General features: G+C 40.0%; 1 protein-coding gene across 4 annotated transcripts in view; it reads right to left on the bottom strand.

Moving 5' to 3' along the window:
- The window catches only part of ODAD2 (outer dynein arm docking complex subunit 2), an 85701-nt gene extending 69427 nt beyond the window's left edge, over positions 1-16274 (bottom strand). For 3 of the 4 annotated variants that reach the window (XR_013537764.1, XM_073003022.2, XM_020801127.3), the window contains exons 1-7: positions 16140-16274; positions 12852-13103; positions 11069-11226; positions 9221-9416; positions 8403-8509; positions 5813-5949; positions 3495-3611 (exon numbers count right to left, since the gene is read on the bottom strand). Coding sequence is in view for 3 of the 4 variants with exons in the window: in XM_073003022.2 (XP_072859123.2) it covers positions 3495-3611; positions 5813-5949; positions 8403-8509; positions 9221-9416; positions 11069-11226; positions 12852-13075 (939 nt within the window). In the remaining variant the exon portion in view is untranslated. Of the gene's footprint in view, positions 1-3494; positions 3612-5812; positions 5950-8402; positions 8510-9220; positions 9417-11068; positions 11227-12851; positions 13104-14185; positions 14308-16139 lie in introns of those variants that run through there. The other variant, XM_078378616.1, reaches the window with a different exon arrangement.
- Between the last annotated feature and the right edge of the window lie 6503 nt (positions 16275-22777).

Genomic DNA, 22777 nt, shown 5'->3' with positions numbered 1-22777 from the left:
CCCACCATAAGAGTTTCTGCATTTTTAGAAAACAAGTAAGTTTTAAAAGCTGAAGCATTAACTATTCTTCATCTTCTTAACAGTGCTCAAGTTTTGTGAAAACAAAAAACAAAACAAAAGAATCAAAGGACCAATATATCTGTACTACAGTGCGGATGCCTGTTGAAACGACAGGTTACCCACCTGTAATCCTGTAATTGTATTTCTTCGAGTGGACCTTTGTGATTCATGCCCTGGGTGTGATTCAGAGAGGCCACGAAGAAGTATATAGTTTAACAGTTATGACTTTCCCCTAAACCATCCTGAGACTGAATGACATTTTAGGAATATGTGTGATAATCCCAGAGGCCATGCTGCTGTTTTGTGATTTGTGATCAATTTTCCATTTAGGCAACAACATGTTTGCTTAGCTGACTATGTTGGCAATCTCTCAGCAGTAGCCTCAGAATGTCCATATTTTTTGTCCAGCTGTCAGATGCAAACAAAATATACTGGGGGGAGGAGATCATTTGGCAAGTTAATTATCCTATCCTATCCTAATTAGAGAATGAAATCCAAAACCTGAGTAACTTCTGATAATCCCCTGAAGGGTGACACTAAACCAGTTTAAGTTTGCAATGTGCTTTGGGCTTGAGCCTTACACGCATTTGTCCCACTGTTTGCTCTGTTGCAGGGACAGACTGATTCACTCCTTTTGCTGGGAATCAGACCGTATAATTGCTAATTGAACCAACTTTTCCTCAGAGCATTCCTACTTGCACCTTTCTGGGTTCCTTCAGAAGCTACTGCCTTTTTGTTGCAGGAAGGATTGCTCCATTTTGATATGTTTCCAAGACATTTGATCATTGAGACTGAAGCAAAGCAGAGCTCGCAGCTTTAAATTTCCCTTCTGCTTCGAATTTCCCAATGTCATTAAATGGCTTAACAAGACAGCTTAGCCACTTCACAATATTGGGATTTTAAACACCTCTGCTCCTTCATGATAGAGAAAGGAAACAAAGGTTTTTTTAAAAAAAAGACTAGTAGGAGAGTGCTGATGAAAAAAATAAAGGAAGACCACCACTTTGGGGAAAAATTGAAAACTTCTTCCCAGAAAGGTGGAGAGAGGAGGAGACAAAGAGAGTTTTGTTGTTGTTTTTGTGGTTTTCTTAAGAGAGGCAGGCCAAACAGGGTTGCTTCAGGTGTGTATTCCATTTGCATGCAATGATAGCACCTCTACCTCATCTTAAGCAACCTGCTCCAGGCTGCTCCAAAAGAACCCATGTAGATAAGCCCTGAGTTCAACACAAAAGACAGAACTACAGCATTCTCTTTCACAACAGGCAGCTATATGAAAGCAAACTAATAGCCACTGGACATCCAAAGTATACTAACTACAGCAGAACTCTTCACTGAGTATTTTTATGACTTTCCATTATTTGAAAGTCAATACAATCCAAAATGGACTAACTAGGAAGAGGTTAGAATTTGCATTCTCCACAATCTCCCCTCTGTTATGTTTAAAACCCAGCAGTTTAGTAGAGAAGCCATCTTATGTTTGCTGAAATAAAGGTTCCAGATCTCTCTTATGATTCAATATTGAAAGCACAGTTTTGACAATCTTATTATTGAGGGAGATCCAAGTTACATAATAAAAAATTAACCTTACAAATTATCTTATGGTAGGTATCTTAACACAAATATCCCAAACTTTTGTCTGACAACATTACATGTTTCCCTTCCCGCTTCTCCTTTAATACTGATTGACCGATGTTCCCAACATAGACTTTTGGGGAAATTAAATTACTAACAAGGAAATGGGAACTCAAAGCTCACTGCTCATAAGCAAAGCATCTTGTTCCTCTTCTGCAAAGTGTAGCAAATTTCTAACTTGCTTGTAATGAAGTAACTGCAATTGTGGGAAAACCTGAGTGCAATAGCTTATTGTAAGAACCACATGGTACCTTTAATTATTAATAATTGAGCAAGCTTCATTCTAAGAAATAAAATGTAGCTCTTATTCTGAATGGCCAATAACACTTGAATTCAGAGCTACCGCAGCATACTGACAACATATGGCTCTCTGAGTTGGAAAGACCCCACTCAAGTCTGATGTTTAAATCAAAGACAATTCTTGTAAAATGTAGAATAATCTTTTTTTATTTAAATCATAAGGAATGAAGTTAAAAAGAGGAATGGTTTTGATTATTTAAAGCACTGTCAAAGACAGTTGACCTCTTCCATTAAAATATGATATTTTCCTGCTTTAAAAATTATACTACTGCTCAAGGGAAAACCATCTGCAAGAGGCTGAAAGATCAGCAGGGTTTTGCCAATTCCTGCAGTCCTAAGCTTGCTGGGAAATAAGTTCCCCTAAAATTAGTAAAGCTTCAAAATAAATGGGTTTAGGATCATGGCAAAAGTCCAAAGCCAACTGCATATACTAACAGAATACCAGGTACACAAAATATAACATTTCATGCTGGTCCCAGAAGCATTTTAGCTCAGTTACTCACAAAAATGGAAGAAAAGTATCTATGTTATATAATGGATAGCCATGATCCAAGAGGGTATTTCAGATGATAGAACTGGTTTTGTTGGGAGGAGGGGGTATCTTCCCACTGCAACTGTCTTTGAAGCCTGTTTATGGATGGCATGTACAGAGGGCTTCAAGAAAGAGGGAAGGCAGGGGAAAAGAACCTGTCATCTTGGAATCAGGCACCAGTGCAATCTGGATGCCAGCTATTTTAAACTCAAGCTGCAGGATCACATATGGTTTTCAATAGCAGAGCAAATATTAAGGTTACTAAACATCTTCACTGGACAACACTCTAGCAATTTCTTTTCCAATAAACCTTCACATATCTTTTGGGTAAGACAATCTTTAAATTATGGTACTTTTCGTCTATTCACACCTTCCTCAGTTGGAAACCAGGTGACTGAGCCATTTTAAGTAGCTGTTAATTTAAAAAAGAACTGACCAGAATCATATTGATGTTCATGTTAAGGTTTGCATAACATACTGCAGCTAACTGTAGTTAATTGACAAGGTGTCTTAGCTGTATGCCAAATCATGCACTCTATTGTACAACTGAGATGTGCCCTAGCATCTTATCAATTAGCTGCAATTACCTATGGCCAGTTACACAAACTTTATATGAACACCAGTAGAATTCTTTTATAACTTACAGGATTGCTTCTTGAACACTGTGCTTTTATCCCATATTTATGGCAATCCTTTATACTATAACAATAAATCAAATCCTATGTATTCTAGAAACACCCATACAGAAACAGATAACTGCTTAAAACATGTTCCAACACATGAATCAACTACCCTGGATTAAGCAGAACTTCCCTGTGCAGCATGTTCATAATTAAATAGATCAAGGGCACAATAATCATCTTAAAATTGAGACACAGCTATATACAACAACCAAGCTACACAACTTTGTAAGCTGTTTATAGTGTGACACGTATTGGGAAGCAGCATTCAGATTCAAGAAAATACATACCTGTTTAGCCATATTTTCTACAAAAACTACTGATCTTTCTCTTAAAAAGGAAACAAGGTCTTTATATATATCACTCTTTCTCTCATAATTTATTTCATCCCTCTCTTTTTCTCGTCCCTATAAGAAAATCAGAGGTAATGTTATTTCCCAGACGTGCATATTCTTGCATACTACATGTTTCATTAATGTTTCAGAAACACAAATGTATAGTTCTGCTCAAAAGTGATCTTCGCTGAGTTCAATGGGACTACCTCCCAGGCAACTTCAAAACTTTAGCCTAGCTGATTCTGAAACTCACCTTGATGTTTAAGGCAGGCACAACTGCCAATCCAATATGGTGCACAAGGGTATTTCCCCCCCTAGTTCATATTGTTGAAATAGAGGTGTAGGTTAAGGTTAGCCATGTAACTTGTCCAGCAAAAGGACAAAGAGTCTAGTGGCAGACAAAACACTAACAAGTTTTATGAAAACAAAAATCATAAAGCCAGTATGTTTTTGTAGACTTTAGCCCACTTCATCAGAGTGATGGTCTAAATTAGCAGATATCTAGACAGATGCTAAAATAGGAGGAGGAGATAGGAAAATGAAATGCAAAAGGTATAAAAACTGGTGATGACCTGAACAGTGATCATTTTGAAAATGTGAAATAACACTTACATCCTCAAAAAGATAAGTTGATTAACACATGTATACATGTACTCCCCGACCCAAGGTACAAGAGATTTTAACCTCCAGATGAACTGTTGTGAGAGGGGATTAGTAATCAGTAGCGCCAGAGGGAATTGAAAAACAAAATGTACAGGAATAAAACATTGCATAAACAGTGGCCATTAAATACAGGCTTAAAATTATATAGCTTGCTTCTTCCAGCAGTGTTTTATTCACAACATAAATTGTACTTCTTTCTTAAAATCATGAAGCCTTACATTATTTCACCAGTATATAATGCTGATACAGTGCAATATCATCATTATTGCAATTGTGGAGAATAATTTATTTTCAGATTCATAAACTGGACTACAAATAACCTTGATCAACAAAATAGTATAAGGAGCAAATATTTTTAAATTTTTAACTTTACGTATTTTATCTTTGCTTTTACTATTTTTATTGCTAGGTCTTAACATTCCAATATTTTAACATTCTGATATAATTTCAGCTCATTTATTTGTTTTTATCATAAAATCTGACTTTAATTTTTTTAAAATACTTGTAAACTACATTAAAGACATTGCTAGTGGAGGAAGGAAGGAAGGATTTCATAGGTGAAATAGGCCATTTGTAAGAAACAACTGTAATATGAATTAATATTTTCCAAAGATGGAAACAATGTCAGACAGACTGAAAATCTAGAGTGATTGAGAAGGGAGATCATCAGGTATACAGAACAGAACTAAACACTTTCTGTATATGGTTGTTGTGGGTTTTTCGGGTTCTTAGGCCATGTTTTGAAGGTTGTTCTTCCTAATGTTTCATCAGTCTCTGTGGCTGGCACTCTGTGCTGTCCTCTGAAGATGCCGGCCACAGAGACTGGCGAAACATTAGGAAGAACAACCTTCAGAACACGGCCTAAGAGCCCGAAAAACCCACAACAACCATTAGATCCCAGCCACTGAAGCCTTCGCAAATACACATTCTGTATAATTTGGGAAATATATATGTCTAAATAAGCAAACCACAAAGCCTCTCTCTTAATAAAGTACTTTTTCATCCTGTGTGAAGGGATAAATCAGCACCTACATTGTGGAACTGGGTTCATTGCATATAGTACTTAGGAAAAAACCCCAAAAGCAGCTCCACCAGCCAAACTAAAACCAGTTTCACCAGCTAAGTCTAGCTCCCCCAATCAGCATTTCAGCCAGGAACCTGATGATACCCAGTGACATTACCTAACCTACAGAAGGTTTTAGGCAGAAAGGCCCTACAAGAAGGGCCAGCAGGGCTATGTGTCCTGGCCCTGCTTCAGAGGGAGGCCTCATCTCAGTCAAGAATGCACGATAGTCACAGTCATGAATTCTATGCATAATTCTTTCAAATCCCATTCGTAGGTTTACATTATAATTTTTTTTAACTCTTTTCCCCACATGAGGCAGCCTCACAATGTGACATGGTCCAGGCCTCATCTGAGCTCTCAGAGGGCCTGGAAGTTAAGATCCAGTCTCCTCCTAATAAGCCTTTGCACCTCTGATCTAAGTTATTGCTTTCAGTTAACCAGCTGGGATGCAAACAGGCTGTATTTATACATAAACTATTTACACGTATTAGAAACAAGTTATGATTTTCACCACTGTTTGCCCTTGAATACAATTATAACTTACTCCATTTAAAAATACTCCTGCTGTGCTGCACGTGACATACATAGCATCTGTGTCACGTGGTTTAATGGTCAAATAGCAAATCTCCCCGTGGACCTGTCTCCAAGGTGGGGCACGGCATCCATTAGCAAATTCATAGTCTGCAATCAGTCAACAGCAATGTGTTATTCCAGCTCTATTAAGAACATGGCTAAAACAGGAAATATTAAGACAAACATACCATCTAATCATTTCAGAGCGAACACAAGTGATATGTAGACATGTTCCTGTTTAATGAGTACTAACAAGCCACCCGACTATGTGTGTGCTAATTTGTTTATCAGTGGCGAAAATCCTGCCGCACAGTTGTGCCAAAGACAATTCATTTAGAGATGAATTGCCATAAGTTAAGAAACATCTGTAGGCATTATCTGTTGCATAGGTGGCACAACTCATTAGTAGAAGGAAAACCCTTAACTTATATCAAAGATGAAATCAGTGTAGACATTATCGGTTAAATGCTGTGTCAGTCAACTCAGCATACAACACATGTCTCTATCGACTATGCTGCTTGAGGCAATACACCTCCAAAAGTTATGGAATTAGCATTACACCAATGTAACTACACAAGAAGATTTGGACCAGTGTTTATGTAACCTACAAAACAGATATCTGATAGACTACACAGGTAAGATATACATAAATGGATATATTTCTAAAATGTATCTGAAATGAAACATGATAAGCTTTTCAACTCAAGGCCATTCTATGTAGTGGGTGCCAAGATGCTAAAGGTTCTGTTCCAGAGGATTGAGGAGAAGAACTCAGGAACAGGAGGCGCCACCAGGAGGGCCCCTCCAGATGACCATAAGGAACAAATTGATTGATATGGAAGGAAGCAATCCTTCCATATCCTTCCATAACAGGTCCCAAGTTGTTTACGGCTATAAAAACATCTTCAACCTGGGCTAGTAGCAAACAGTCAGACCGTGAAACTCATGTAAGCGATCTGTACGTATCAGGCCACATTTTCGAGATGTGATCTCAATGGACCACAGAGATCCATCTCTTCTTTTTCTGCTCCTGCCCTGATGTCTTAACCTGCTCACTCTAAGAAAATGAAGACAGTAGGACAGTTAGAGTCTGACCCAGGACAGCACTTGACACAGCACTCTGCTCCTCCAGAAGAAAACAAGGAAAGCACTTCCTGGTGGCACAAGAATGTCGCTGTGGCCATGAAGGTTACACAGCAACTAAACAACAGGGAGCACAGTGGAGGGGTTTGGAATTAACAGGGCTTCTAAGGATAGACAGGAAAACAATGGAAGGTGGTGAGGGCTCATAAACCATGGGAGCAGCAAGTGGGAGTGGGAATGGAAAAGGGACCAAACAAAACATGGGTGTTAGGTGATGGAGGCAGATGGAGTCCAGTGAGGTGAAAAGAAAGCCATAGAGTTGCAATAGGAAATCAGGAGAAGCAACAAAGGGAGATGTGGGGTGTACCTATGGAGTTTGTACAACACTGTGCATCCACCTCTGGCAGGAAGAGAACATTTGGGCAGGGTATATGAAGTGTTATAACTTCCCTGGCAGCAGGGGGGAAAGCAAAATAAGAACAAATGGAAAAGCAATGGGTTTGGGTGACAATTGGGAGAAAACATTTTGTGGATAATCTAACTGGGGAATTGTCGGGATCTGCAAGATGAGGGGAAGTAGGGGTCTTGCAGATGAAGCCTCAGGGCAGGGATCTTTCTCCTTGACCAGCAAGGGGGGAAAAGCAAAGACGGGACACTCGAGTGTATGGCAGCTGTTCAGAGGCCGAAAATCTCTCGTTCCCCCGCCTCTTCTTTTATTGTATCCCCCTACTACATTTGCTCTAGTTAATCAATACAGAGGTAACTAATTTCCTGAATACACAGCCAGAATAACCAGAGTGCTAGTAAACAGAGACAGCTAATTTCCTTGAATACAAAGGCATCAGTAAACACAGTGGTTGGTAAACAGACAGGCTGGCAAACAGTCAACAGTAAACAGACACAGATACCATCCAAATACACAGACAAGTTCCTGAATACACGAACACTTTAACTACATTATCCAGAGACAATAGACAGCAGGTCAATGATTTATCCATTACTGGAAACTAGTGACTTGCAGTTTTAGCATGAGGCCTGCCATTGTCATAGATATACATTTGCTACTGCCACAGACATATACATTGTAACAGCATAACAGCATAAATTTTCCCCACAGGGAATAAAATAATTTTGAGGGATTTATTTCACTTAGACATGATATGTAGAATAAATTGGCTCGCTATATATGTTAGTGCATTTGGGCCCAAAATTACCCCTCTATGATATTAGTTTTCAGGGGAGGGGGGTTATTTGTCTCTGAGCCTCTCCAGTTGGCCTTCTTGGTAGTCCAAGATGCATTTTTCTCCCCTTTGTAGGGTCCAGTTATGCACATGTATGTGTGTAGCGCCCATTTTGTGGAGATATCTATGACAGTTTGAGATTTAAAAATATGTTCATGGCCCCAAAAAGATTAGGGTTGCTTGCTCTTGCCTGTTGAAATTCGAAAACATAGTAAGAATAAAAAGTAGAATTTGCACCTGATGTGTATTCCAATGAATCAAGGACAGCATCTTCTGTTGTCCCAGAGAAACGTTTAAGCAGTTCTATTTCATTTTTCACAGCAGCTGGGGTTAACCTCACTTCTCTGTAATTAGAATAAGTTAGGTACATTCCAGTAACTCAGAAGATATTATTCACACATTTAATAGGAAAGAAACAAAAGGAAACATTGGTTTGTTTTTCTTTCTTTGTTTGCGCATTCCCTTTTCTTTCAATCAGCCCCATGTTTCAGAAAAACAAAATTCTACAAACTGACCAGACTTATTACCTGTGTGATTCATTAGCCTCTGATGTGCGCCTGAGATTCCTACACTCTCAGAGCAGAAGCCAATGTCATAGAACACTTGCAGTTAGGAAAATAACATCCTTAAGAGCTGACTGTGACTGTCTGTAAGTGTCACAGCAGAAGCTTCTTGCAAATTTGGTCTGCTTTGTTTTGTGATTGGTTTTAAGGACTTCAGCAGGGTATGCCCTTCCTGAAAGCAGAAGTCTGTCTGAATCATCCAAACTAAAATAAGCTTTCAAATCATATGACAGATCATATATGTTTCTGCCTTGAGAAAGTGAAGATAAGTTGACTGATCTTAAGATCAAATGCTAGCAAAATGATAGATAAGACTATAGAAATAGTATAGAAAACTTTCCTTAATATTATGAAAAAGATTACAAACATTTCCATACCTTTTGGTTCTGCATTTTGGGTTTCCAAAGTGAAACTAATAAAACTAAGAAGTATGATGGTACTCTGGGAAGGCTTAGGCTGATAAAATGGATGCAATTTCTAAACGCTACTCACTGTGAAATCTGCTTTAAGGAGCTGTTGAGTAGTTGCATATCAAGTTGCTGGAGAAGCAGGGAAATTTTCATTTTCATTTCATTATCAGAAGCATCATCTTTTTTAACTTTGTCGAGTAAACGAAGCATGGAGAGATCCTCTCCTTCGATTGTCCCATATCCAGGGCCGAGAATTTTCACAATAGGGTCTCTGTTGGCTATAAGTAATTCATATGAGCACATGTTAGGAAATCAATGGGCTCAGCTCTACCTGAAAGTAACTATTTATAAATTGGAATGTAGTAAAATTCTAATTATCTCTAGGGACCATTCAATTTTAACATACTGTTTCTGATACTGGATCAAAATAAACCACCTCCCCTTAGGGTTCCCCAAAGGACGTGGTACAGGACCAAAAAATTCTTCTTTTGAGGTAACTATTATAGCAGCAGAAAAGCCAGAACATTTCACAGCACAGAGTTGTGGGGGAAACGTTGTCTCCTTATATAATTTGGAAGCTCCATGTTATACAGAGCAAGGGCATGCGGGAGAAATGAGACTTTCAAATTCAATTTATTTTGGGTTATTTTGAGGAAGGCCTCATTCATTTTTGTGTCTTCCATTTATGGCTCTTTTCATTTCACATGGAAAGGAATGGCTCTTCCATTTCTAACACCTTCACCCCCAAACATGTTCTCTCAGAGTTAAAAGAATAAAAGGCAGAGACCACTTTACCCCTCCGCTCTTGACTCCTAAAAGTATTTGCCTGGCACATCTCAGAGTTTTTTGGATTTTGGATTCCTTCCCCAGCTGACCCCTTCCTTCTATGATCTGTGAAATGCCACAACTCTATGCCCTGGCACAGAGCCTCCCCAACATACCAGGAGCTGGTCTTCTCTGATGGATGAAGTCCATGAGTCCTTCTAGCATGGCACTCTGCCCAGTTACAACCAGTGATAGCTCTTGGAAGGCTCAAGAACACGTAGATAAGCCAAGCTCCTCTCAAGCTGACTTCTCAACATTCCGACCCCATCCCCTTTCTCGCCTTTTAATGTGTTCATCTCTATGCCAGAAAACCAGCCCAAACCCTTTTCTCCCAAGAAAGATACACAAAGAGTCTCCAAGGCTCACTTAACTTACCCTGAAGCACTGCCCAGTCTTACGACAGGAAGAAAGCCAGCAAGTCTGCTTGCTTGCCAGCCTGCCGGGAGTTTTTACCAGAATGATTGGTGGCTGCTGTGGCCACAATAGCAAATAATGAAGGGAGCTAAGCCAGGTCCAACAGCCACATGCTGCCAGCTTTGCCGCCTCTGTCTCTTTTCCTGCTCTGTGACAAGCTGCTATGGGATGAGGCGTGTTAATTTTGACTCATGGGCTGCTCTGCTTCTCAAAACCAGATGCTGCTGCCAGTCACTTTGGCTCCGGCGCCAAAGAAAATCTCCATTTCTCTGCATCAGCAGGACAACACTGTGGTACCACATGCAGACTCTCGTCCAGCACTGATGCTACAGCAGTGGCAAGGACCGGGTGGGGCAAAGGCAGCCACCTTCAGAGATAGTAAATGAATATCAGGGTTCCAAGGAATCCAGGCTATTTTTGAATTCTTAATTTCCAATCCCCCCCCCCGCCAGACGCTCTGATTGGCTGCTCACAGCAACCCGCAAAACACTAGGCACTAACACACTTCCTGGTGGGTTTGACAGATTAAAAAATGAAGGAAAATATTAACAAAAGGGAAGTATGAAAAAAAATCCATGTATCTCTCTTTTATTAATATAGATCCTTTATTTAAAAGGCTCTCTTTTGGGATAACCTGAAAATTAAAAACAAAAAGTTCCACCCCTAATACAGACAGAGAAGTCCTAAATACCTTCAAGGCATGCCTGTGTTTCTTTTAGCCTTTTTTCTGCAGCCACATACAGTAAACGGGACAACTGCCCAAAACTGCGAACACTGATTGTTGATCCTCTGAGCATGAGCAGTGGCTGCCCATCTTTGTCTGTTTCTTGAGACTGGACAGATTTTTCACTGGAAGAATAAAATAAGACCTTAATAAGCAAGAAATAATAACTGGAAAAATTTTTGAATAGGCTGCAGCTATGAAAACACTGTTAAAAATCATCTGGAATAAAACATACATAAAACTTGAAGACTTTGCCAGAGATATTTGAAATTGAGATCTGAATAGTAGAAAAGAGGTCCATGATGAGATGAAGGCTTGTGTCCACCCTTCACGCCAACTTTTAGAGGACATGGCAGAGGCTTAAAATCAATCAATACCTTTCTTTCTGATCTGGGAAAATATTAGCCCGGAGGCAAAGCAGGCTTTATAAGCTGCCAAAATTCTCCAGATAGTGTTAATAAATGACTATAATTAATTAGTCAGGCAGTAAAGAAGATGCCTCTCCAAAGAATGTGAGGACCATCAACATTCAGGCTTCCCGAGGGCAACAACAGCACCCTGTCAACTGAACCTCCTTCCACTCCAGGAGCACCACTGGATTACTTCTGTCACAAATGAAGTCAAAGATAAGTAAAGCACCACAGGATTAGGATTAGAGATGGGAACGAACCAGCACAATGGCAGTTAGTGACGGTTCATGGTTCGTCAATGTCCACAAACCATGAACTATGCCAAATTAAAAGCAAACAAACAAACAAACAAAAAAACAGTTCATGGTTTGTTCAGTTTGGATCCATCTCTAAATGAAGGGGCCTTTCTGTGTAGCTCAGTGGTCCCCAACCTTTTTGACACCACGGACTGGTTTAGCATGTGGGGGGCGGGCTGCGGGGGGTGTTTGTGCATGTGTGGGAGGCATTTGTGCATGGGGACATCCATGTGTGCATGTGGGGGGTGTCCGTGCATGCATGGGTGTGTGTGTGTGTGTGTGTGTGCATCTGTGCATGCATGGGGGGTGTCTGGGCAGGCGTCTGTGTGTGAGGGGGGGTGGGAGATCTGTCTCCACAGCCTGGTCCTGCCAAGGGCACGGACTGGGATCGGTCTGCAGCCCGGGGGTTGGGGGGGCCTGGTGTAGCTGACCTACACAGAAATCCCCCCCTTTGTGGGTGTCCCACCATGTGCAGCCCTTCGTAAGCCTGCCCTTACATGCTCCAGGCCTCCTCCTCCCCTCTGCCACTGCACTGCCCAACTGAGCACAATAGTAATCTGTCTGGGTCTTATTTCCTGCTTCTTGGTAGCCTCAGATTATTGTGGGAAGTTTAGTTCTTTGAGGGTTCCCTATATATAGTGCAATGGGTAGGAAAACTACAACTTTGGGGCTGTAGTTTTCCTACCCATTTTTGGGGGGGAAATTTTTTAAGAATCCTCAGGTAAACAAAAAACAACAACAAATCACATCCTAATCTTCTACAGAAAATGGGCAGAATAAAATGTATACATATACATAAAATGCATACTTATACAAAAGATCTAATGTTGATCCCATCTAGAGTAAACTCCACTAAATGGAAAGAAATATGCTAGTCACAAGTATTTAAATCTCACAAATTTCAACAGGTCACCTCCAGATAGGACTAACATTGTATTTAGCCCAGAAGAAGATAAAATAATTCTGATTCTAATCAACACTTTATTTAAGTGAGTTTCACATTTAGTTACGTTTCAAATTCAGTTTATCTGACCTCAGTCTTACCGGACGTCATAGCCTGCTTCAAATGCTGAAGGTTCTAGTTTTGTCTGCCATTCAAGTGGCTCCCTAAAGACAAAGTCAGCTTCTTGAGGATGTCTGCTGCTAAAGCTTTCTGTAAATTTAATGATTTCATTCAAGAGAGATTCATTCAGTGGTGTAATCTCTAATGTCCCAGTCCCAGAACCAGCAGCTGTCCACTGAGCTGCTCTTGTCAATGCCACTCCCATGGCATAAGCTCATCCCAGAGTTGTGTACCTTCAGAAATTGGGAAACAACAACAACACTCAAACATTACAATCCCAAACAATATCTATTATATATAAATGTACTTTATACATGAGTTACATATACAGTACATAGTACGTATAAACAGTGAACTAAATCCAGTTGTTACTACCAGATGTAGACACACTAGCCAAAATCCTGTTGCTTACATAATTATTTAATTAATTTAATACAGTATACTGTTCCATTAGTGCACAGCACTATCCTGCAGTGAATTAGCCCAATAAAAATATGACAAAGCAAAACAAAATAAATAAAATAATATAATATAAACAAAGAACAGAAAAACTTTGACATCTACCTGGCAGAAATCCTTTGATTTGTATTCCTGCATTGAGCAGGGGGTTGGATTTGATAGCCTTATAGGCACCTTCCAACTTCACTATTCTATGATTCTATAATTCTATGAATAGACAAAACATTCTAATTAGCAAATCACCCTCGAGTACAGCCACTGAAGCAATTGTAACTTGGTAAGTCTCCTCTGTAAGTTCCACTGATTCAAGTGGACTTACTCTAACTGGAACTGACTTTAGCATAGCAAGCTGTGTAGCAAAGTAGAGTAGCACAGTAAGTTGAACTAAAAGAGGCTCATTGAATCAATGGGGATTTAGTGAGTCAATTCCTCCAACTATTCCTACTGCATAGTAGTTTAGCATAGCAAGTCACCATTAAAGTAGGTCCATTTGAATCATTTGAACTTATGAAGGATTCAATTTATTAAATCCTCATTGATTTAATTAGCCTACCCTAATGCAACATACTGCACTAAGCAACAGGATTTGGGCTACTGAATAAATAGATGCACATAATGGCTGGCTTAAGATTCAGTGGGTCTACACTAACTGAGACCAACAGATTTAATCCAGTATATGTTGTACTCCACATTAGTGAAACATGAACCCTGATGTACTTAAAAGGAAATAAATTTAAGATACTGTCACATTTACCTACTGAAGCTGTCAATAGATTCTGATCTGTTTGCCCGACAAACATCTCCCATGCAACTACAGTCGGACACGACTGAACAAATTATCAAGGGGAACCTTTACCTTTATAAATGCTGAAGTCACTGTTCATCCATGATTCTTGTACAAGGCGCAAATAGATGTGTCTAACTAGTCTGCCAGCATTAGTGTATGTATAAATCCATTGCTTGAATGGCAGAAGTGGCCTATATCCAAATAAAGTTTGTTAAAGATGCTAGCTACTTCCCTGGTAATTACATCATTTATTTTAGGGATTTTCCAGACTGGTCAAAGTACTGCAGTGAATTAGCCCAAATAGGCCTAGTTCATCCCCAAAAGGACTGGGGCTTATTGATACTGCCAACTACACTGCATTGCAAAAGCCAAATCCTTGAAGACTGCTTCTCTAGGCTTCCCAGGAAAGAAATCCTTACAAATTCCTTCCTTTGCCTCTGGATTTTCCCCTTCTTTTTAAAAGTCAATTAGAAGGTTAGTTAAGTGCCTCTGACTGGAAATCCCTGAGATGGAAATGAATTCTGCACAGGAAGTGCTGCAAGTGCTAAGCTATGCCTCCTGAAACAAAGCCTGGTTCAGTTTTACCACCCTTCCAGAAAGAATAACCACCGAAAAAAGCACAAAATTCAGGGGACATGTCACTGATCTGATCAAATTCAGCCTTGCACCATCTGACCAGTGGAAAAAATAACAGAAAGGAATAGTGCTGAACCAGAAACTTTTGCCTCGCTGTGGATAAGCCCTCACTCTACTTCTAGAAGCTATATCTTGCCAAATTTCCTTTTCTTTGCCATTATTAAATATAGAGAGAGCCTGCTTTCTTTGACATCTGCTCTTCCTAGTTATTCTTAAAAAGAACTCATAAAAGGCTATTGCTATCATCTACAACCCTCCTCTCCCCTTCGTTATCCCAGTCAAGCTTCCAGCACGCCTCCTTATAGAATCAGCAAGATTGCTGTTAGTGCAACATTACTGACTGATACTGTTGTAGTAGCATACAGTACTAGCATTTCTTCAGAGACAGAGATTTTATCCCACTGTATAATGATGATGGTGCTGCTTTGGGAGCAATATCAAGAAATTTCACACAGTACTGTAAACAGTTGCAGATCTCAGAAATCAGAGGTACAAAATTATTTATTTATTTATTTATTTATTTATTTATTTATTTATTTATTTATTTATTTATTTATTTATTTATTTATTTATTTATTTATTTATTTATTTATTTATTTATTTATTTATTTATTTATACATACCCTGCCTATCTAGTCATTTCGACCACTCTAGGAGGCTTACAACATAAAGGATAACAAGTTCAAGAAAAATTTATAACAAAAAACGGCAATATTAGGAACAGCATACATACTGTGCTGATGTTCAACAGATACTTAGGTTTTTGGTTAAAACTTGTACTTATCTATTATAATATTATATAATACCAGGCAATGTTGTTATAGTTTTGATTGACTAATAATAATAATAATAATAATAATAATAATAATAATAATAATAATAATAATAATAATAATAATAATAATAATAATAATAATAATAATAATAATAATAATAATAATAATAATCCACACCTTGTCTATGATACCATACAAAGTGTACTTTGAGCACATGTTTGGGGGAGATAAGGTTGAAATTATGCACTACGGGTGGTCCAAATTCCAACACCATAAATATCAGAATCCTAATATCAGACAGAGTCCCCTCAAATCCTCCCCCCACCCCTTGTGGCTGTCTTCTTATCTCACTCCCCTCGCCCAATAACGCACGAAGACCAATGATCATTTTAAAACATTATTTTATGGACGACGGTTTCCAATATCCCCGATCCAGCATGGCTATTTCGGGAATTGTAATATGAAAAAGTAACTTCCCCCCAACTCCGCTCCAAATAGAGAAGGAAAATACTCTACAGAGAGGAGTGAGTTTCCATAGTACAGTATTTATTATTGAACAGAGGAAGGCAGGTCGCGGGCACCCTAATCAGAAGGGAGATGAGAATACAAACCCGGTTCTTCGTAGCCCCTCGTTCCTTTACCGCCTAAAACAGCCCCGGTATCCGCGGCTGTAATCCACGCAGCTATCGCTCCACTTCTGGCTGCTGATGCTGCTGCTGCTTCCTTCGCGGAGAACACGCGCGGCCCCGTTGCCATGGGGACAGACCGGCCGGCAGGGCCTTCGGTTGCTAGGAGCCTCCCCGTAAACAATGCGAGGCCTGGGCCGGGATCTCGCGGCCGGCCGCCTTACTTCTTTAGCCGCCGCTCGTTGGTGGCTTTGCGTTTCTTCCCACAGGCAAGCGCCCGTCGCCTTGTCGGGAGGGGAAAAAGCAGTTGAAAACAGTCTGACGTTATACTTTTCCGTTTCTTCTGCAGACCGCTTGAGATGTCAATCATTGTGCCCCCCCCCCAAAACCCACACCTGCTACTTTTTGTAACTTTTCCAGTCATTGCTATTTAAGACCCATTCCAGAGTCTCCAGGGGTCACGATTCATTTATTTTATATGGCTTGACTGTCTCCCAATGTAGGAACACAAAGTGGCTTAGCAAATTTTAAACCTGTGCTGCTAAAAACCACAAGCAATTATAATACTGAAGGCAATTAAACATCTTTTATGAGTAACACAATCACCCCATCATAATCATTTTTGAAAAATCTAAAAGTCATTGAAAAGCAATCCAGCCCACTCAAGTGTTTTTTGAGTCCAGCGCGCAGTGGCCCCAGCTGACATATGGCAAGAGCTGCAATCCAAAACATGAGGGACAGCCTGAGGCTGTAGAAGCCAGTGTGAATAATTGTATTTATAAACAACAGGAGCTTAAGCCAGTTTGGAATGATATTATTTAACATAGTAGTCCACTACCCTCAATTTGCCAGAGTGGGAGCCCAGGTTGACTTTCTTGGCAGCCGATATGAAGCACTCAGAAGTGCCCATGGAGCAGATGTGGCAGGCCCTTCTGGCACACTTAGGGAGGAACAGAAGGAGTCATAAACGGCTTGGGCCCTGGATACCTGAAAGACCGCCTCCTCCTATATGAACCTACTCTGCAGTTAAGATCTAGCCAGGGGGCCCTTTTGAAAGAGCCATCCCTCAAGGAGGTAAGAGGGATGGCCTGTAGACAAAAGGCCTTTTCGGCAGCTGCCCCCAGACTATGGAATGCCCTCCCAAGTGAAATTCGTCTGGCACTGACATTGATGACATTTCGGCGCCAGGTCAAAACCTTTCTGTTCCAGAAGGCTTTTAATTGAAATAAAATCAACTGTGGGCCCTGATGGCAATTTTAATTGTATTTTAATCATTTGATCTTCTGTTGTATTTTAATTGAATTTTAATTGTTGTAAGCCGCCCAGAGACCTTTGGGTAGAGTGGGCAGCATACAAGTTAAATAAATAAATAAATAAACAAACAAACAAACAAACAAACAAACAAACATCCTGAGGTCCAGGCAGAGCGGCCATACTGTATCCACCATACCGTAATAATAATTACGTGTCGGCAAGTTGATTTCGACTTACTCTCAGGCTTTACAGAGTTTTCTATGTATAAAGTACAGTAGTTTAACAAGTGCTGCCTTCTGGGGGGAGCCCTGGGATCACTTAGGTCCCAAGGCCACACAGGCTATCTCTACTCCTGGGAGGCACAGTGGAGAATCAGACTTCCACTGTACCCATTGAGCTACCCAGCTACCTCCAATGAAAGATGTATGTTCTTCCTCCTTCCAGAGTCCCAAGGCTCCCTTGGGATCTCCTTTGTCATGGGGAAGCCGTTCGGAGCTAAAGGATGGTGGGGGGAGTATTTAATTTTCAGAAATAGCCAACGCTAGCATGACTCAACAAGATTTAACATTAAGTTTGGTGTGTGTGCGTGCACGCTACTGTGTCAGGAGCCTCCATGGGCCTCTTTGCTCTATACTGTGGTCAGCATTTGTGTTGTTGTTGTTACACACCATCAAGTCGCCTCTGACTTATGGTGACCCTATAAGTGAATGATCTCCAAAATGTCCTGTCCTCAACAGCCCTTGCTCAGCTCTTGCAAACTGAAGCCTGTGCCTTTCTTTAAGGAGTCAATCGATCTCTAATTGGGTCTTCCTCCTTTCTTGCTGTCCTCCACTTTCCCCAGCATTGTTGTCTTCTCCAGCCATGAACATGCATAATTTGTATTATCTACATAGGAATACAATGCCTTCTATCAAAATAAGAAAGATTATGCCCTACATGGCTTAGCCTGCTGTCCAATGATCAATTTCAGTATGATTTCCTGTTTTTTTCTTTCTTATGGATACTGTACTTACTTTAAGCTTTGGTTTGAACTTAAAAAGGGATGTCTTCAGATATAGACAAATGTCCTCCAGATACAGGACATTTTAGAAGCAGATGCACTTAGGTGCATTTTTGCCTCTTGTATTTTTACAGCTATATTTTCTTTATGGCTTCCCTCCTACTTCTCTCTTTGAAGTCATTTCCTGTTTCTTTTTGCCCCTTTATCTTAGCTAGACAGAGGCAGTACAGAGATTTTGCTGCTAGAATCCAACCAGCCATGAAACAATTCTCTATCTGCTTGCAGCTTTTAAGTGTCTTGATATAATACTAGGTAAGCATTCTATGTAGCATTATGGATGTTGTATTTGAATGGTTAAATGTTCGTGTTTATCAACATCTGTGTAATGCAAACAAAAAAGTGCCCCATTTTCACAAAATGTGCTTTTCATCTGCTTCAGCTGCCTGCATAAGATCTGTAGCATCGGTATGAACATAATGTTTCAAGGGTTTCATGTCAATTACATAAGTGTTTTCCAGTTTTTAGCTTCACATCATTTTGTTGCTATTAACCAATTAAAGAAAAACATTTGACATCTTTCTAAAACTCATTCGGTAAGATTCACAGGGGAATATCACAGTATTTTATCTTTTTAATCTACTCCATTACATTTTGCCAAAATTCTTGAATATATTTTAAAGGACCACCAAATAGGCTTGAAAGATATTTTCTTCCATTTTTCTTTCCAACAAGCCCTGTTACCCTTTTATACAAATGTGCTGGATCTGAGCAGATGTTGCATACCACCTGCTCAAAATCTTACAAAATAATATCCCTGAAATTAGTACTTTTAAAAGTATACTTTTTTCTCATACATCTGTTCGGTTCTCTACATTTATTTCCATTTTGACATGCATCTTTTGTCTCAAACAAATTCTTTCCTTTTCTTTCATTTAATGTAGCTAGCAAAACACATTTGAACAATTCTGAAATCACATTTTTGGCAGCCCAGACAAGCATTCGAATCCAGACAGGGAGAGAGAGAGAGAGAGAGAGAGAATCCCTATGTGTTCTCATTTTATAATATATCTGCTCATTTGTTTGTTTGCCTTGAAATATATCCAAAACAATTAGAGCTATATGTGCAATATTTGGCATAGATCCTACTGAGTACCCAATAAATGTATAGGTTATCTCTAAAAATTGTTTTTCTAAAAGAGGGGGTGTTTGTTTTTCATTAAAAAACATAAAATAAAGCACACAAAAAAGAGGCATTGTGGCACCTTAAAAATTAGTTGCCAACATAAATAGATCCATTCATTGCAACTCAAAATCTGTTCCTCAAGAGCCTTGCTTGTTTGTTCTAAAAATCTCCAAAATAATAAGAGCTAGAAATATAAGATTTAGAATAGATAGTACAATTTCCCAGTTTACACAACAACATTGGCTACATCTCAAAATTGGTTCCTATAGTGACCCATGTGTGTTTGTCTTGAAAGATCACTAAATTAGAAAGGTCTAGAAACACAGACGTTTGAATGAATACAGTACAATTCCCAACTAAAATAACTGTCCTGTCCCTCCAGCGTTGCCTGGGGGCTGTACTGCAGTGGATGCAGGAAAATGGGGTGAGGGCTGAACCCGGACAAGACGGAAGTGCTGAGGGTGGGCACCCCTGAGGTTGGTGGTCTTGGTGACTATCTCACATTTGGGGGGGGTGTGATCCTGGCTGCTAAGAGTGGGGTTTGCAGCTTGGGGGTACATCTGGACCCGGCGCTCGCCATGGAAACACAGGTGGCGTCAGTAGTCTGTACTGCCTTATTCCATCTCTGGCGGATGGCCCGGCTGCGACCCTACCTTGACACGGGGGCACTCACTACCTTGGTACATGCGCTCGTAATCTCAAGATTAGACCACTGTAACATGCTCTACATGGGGCTACCTTTGAGGCTGATGCGGAAACTTCAGGTGGTGCAGAATGCAGCGGCCAGACTCCTTACCGGAGTGAGAAAACACCAACACATTTCTCCTATTCTGGCCATGCTGCACTGGCTGCCCATCCGTTTCTGCATTGACTTCAAAGTTCGAATGCTTACCTATAAGGCCCTAAATGGTTTAGGACCTCAATACTTAGCGGAATGCCTGCTCCCACCAAGATCTACTCGGATCACCTGCGTGGGTCAGGAGGTGAGGCTGAGGAGCCTGAGGCCGAGGGAGGCCTGGAGAGAAAAGACGCGAAACCGGATCTTCTCGGCGGTGGCTCCTCGCCTTTGGAATAGCGTTTCGCTTACCGATCTTTGCATTGCGATGTTTTTAGAACAGCTGATCGGCGGTTACAAAATGGCCGCTGGGTAACCAAAATGGGCGCCACAAGCATTTTCGCACGCTGCCCTCACTTACCGAGGCGGCGAAAATGGCGGCGCTATGGAGGATTTTCGCTCAACTGTGAGTTTTTGCCCCATAGGAACGCATTAAACGGAGTTTAATGCGTTCCTATGGGGTTTTCCTATCCATATAGCGATGTTTCCGGATAGTGACAATTAATCCGGAACGGATTAACGTCGCTATGCGGGGCACCACTGCATCTGTTACTGTTTGTATTGTAATGCTTTTGTGTCATTTTAATTTATTTATGTTGTGTTGTAAGCCACCCAGAGTGGTAGAATATATCAGATGGGCGGGATATAAATAAAATAAAATAAAATAAAATAAAATAAAATAAAATAAAATATAAATAAATAAATAAATAAATAAATAAATAAATAAATAAATAAATAAATAAATAAATAAATAAATAAATAATATTTCAAGATTGGTTCCTTCCAAATGTCAGCAGGTATTTGCTGGAATCTTCTAAGCTAGCACACTCCTAAAAGAGCACCTAAGGGTGGGCAGTGGGGTGAGGTTGGAACTCACAGGCCAAAATTCTGTAGCACAGCTCTGTTTTCACAACCGCAGTGATGCCAGCAGCAGCAAATCCAGCACATTTAAGCCTGATTAAAGCCCCAGTTTGGGAATTTCTGGGTGCCTACACATTTGTCACATTGTGTATAAGCTGGATACACAGCCAAATCACCTTTAACCAGCTGCAATTTGCTTTAAACATCTGTGATTTACCACTGATGGTGAGTGACCTCAGTGGTAAATCTCTTGTGCATGGAGCTGCACAAGAGGATTTCAACCAGCAGGTTTTATCCCTTATAAACAAGGATAAAATAGCTAGCATGCTATAAATTCAATCTGACTAGTGACAATTTTTTAAACTTTCGATCTATCCCAACCTTTGTAGGAGTGGCCTCAAGAAATTCTGCACAAGAACATGGATTTTCCTCCTTCCCAATATTTGGAATATGTCCAGAGGGCAAGCAGGTAACATTTTCCCTTCTGTTTTCAGCCCAAGCAAATACTGTGAGATTTTGTCTTTGTTATTTCCTTTAAAATTCCTTCAGTGTACTTGTGAAGATTATTATTCATCCTAGAAGAGGAGGAGGGGAATTAATCTTATCAAAGAGGAGGAGAAGGAGAAAATAAAATAATATTTGGCTTGCCAACTCCATGTATATATAGACCATGATAACACACCTGTCCTGTCTGCTTTTATTCCATATAAAACATTGCCATCTTTTGCCAAGGTTTCAAAGATAAGCAAACTGATGAATCATCTGGAAAAAGTGTCAAAAAGTATCTCAATGGAAGTGTACAAGGGTTGCAAATTCTTTTTATTCCCTGTACCACACCTACATAGGTTGAAAAAGTAACTTTTTTGCTATAAACTCCCAGAATCCCCATCGGTCAGGTTGGCTGGGCCATTCTGGGTATGTTAGTGCAAAAGCATAACTTTTCTGAGGTCTGACTGTCCCTCCACTCACTGTTTTTCTTGGTTAGTATAATGAAGAATAATGAATTAATCAGCTTCTAATGAGCCATAGTACTTTTTCCCTAAGAACACAAGTGTGGTGTGAAATCTGTTTTATTACTCTCTACACTTGAAAAAATGATGTGGTTAGTGGCATTCAGTTTACCAGTATATAGGGCATAGAATTCACTGAGATTTTAGACTTCAGCTATTAAAAATTGAATTGGTTCAAGACATTTTCCTTACTACATAAAAATTTCAGTTAGCACTATGGAGTAAACAGCTTCTTACTGGCTCCTAATTTGTGAGTCACTTGTGGAGGCTCTTAACTCAGAACCAGAGGTATCAAGTATTTTTCTAGAGGCATCCAGTCAATAAAAACACCACATGTCAGAACCTACTATTAAAGCAACTTGTAAAGTGACATAAGCTTCAGACATTGATGTATTGGTAAATTTGAAATGTAGGTGATCTTTAAGATTATATCCACAGCCTGCCCCCTGCCAAGAAGAGTCCAAAAATACAGGCAACTGG

This window comes from Pogona vitticeps, chromosome 6, assembly GCF_051106095.1.
Source record: "Pogona vitticeps strain Pit_001003342236 chromosome 6, PviZW2.1, whole genome shotgun sequence".
In the NCBI taxonomy this organism is placed as follows: Eukaryota; Metazoa; Chordata; class Lepidosauria; order Squamata; family Agamidae; genus Pogona; species Pogona vitticeps.
The sequence above is the reverse complement of the archived record's forward strand: the minus strand, read 5'-3'. Positions and strand labels throughout refer to the sequence as shown.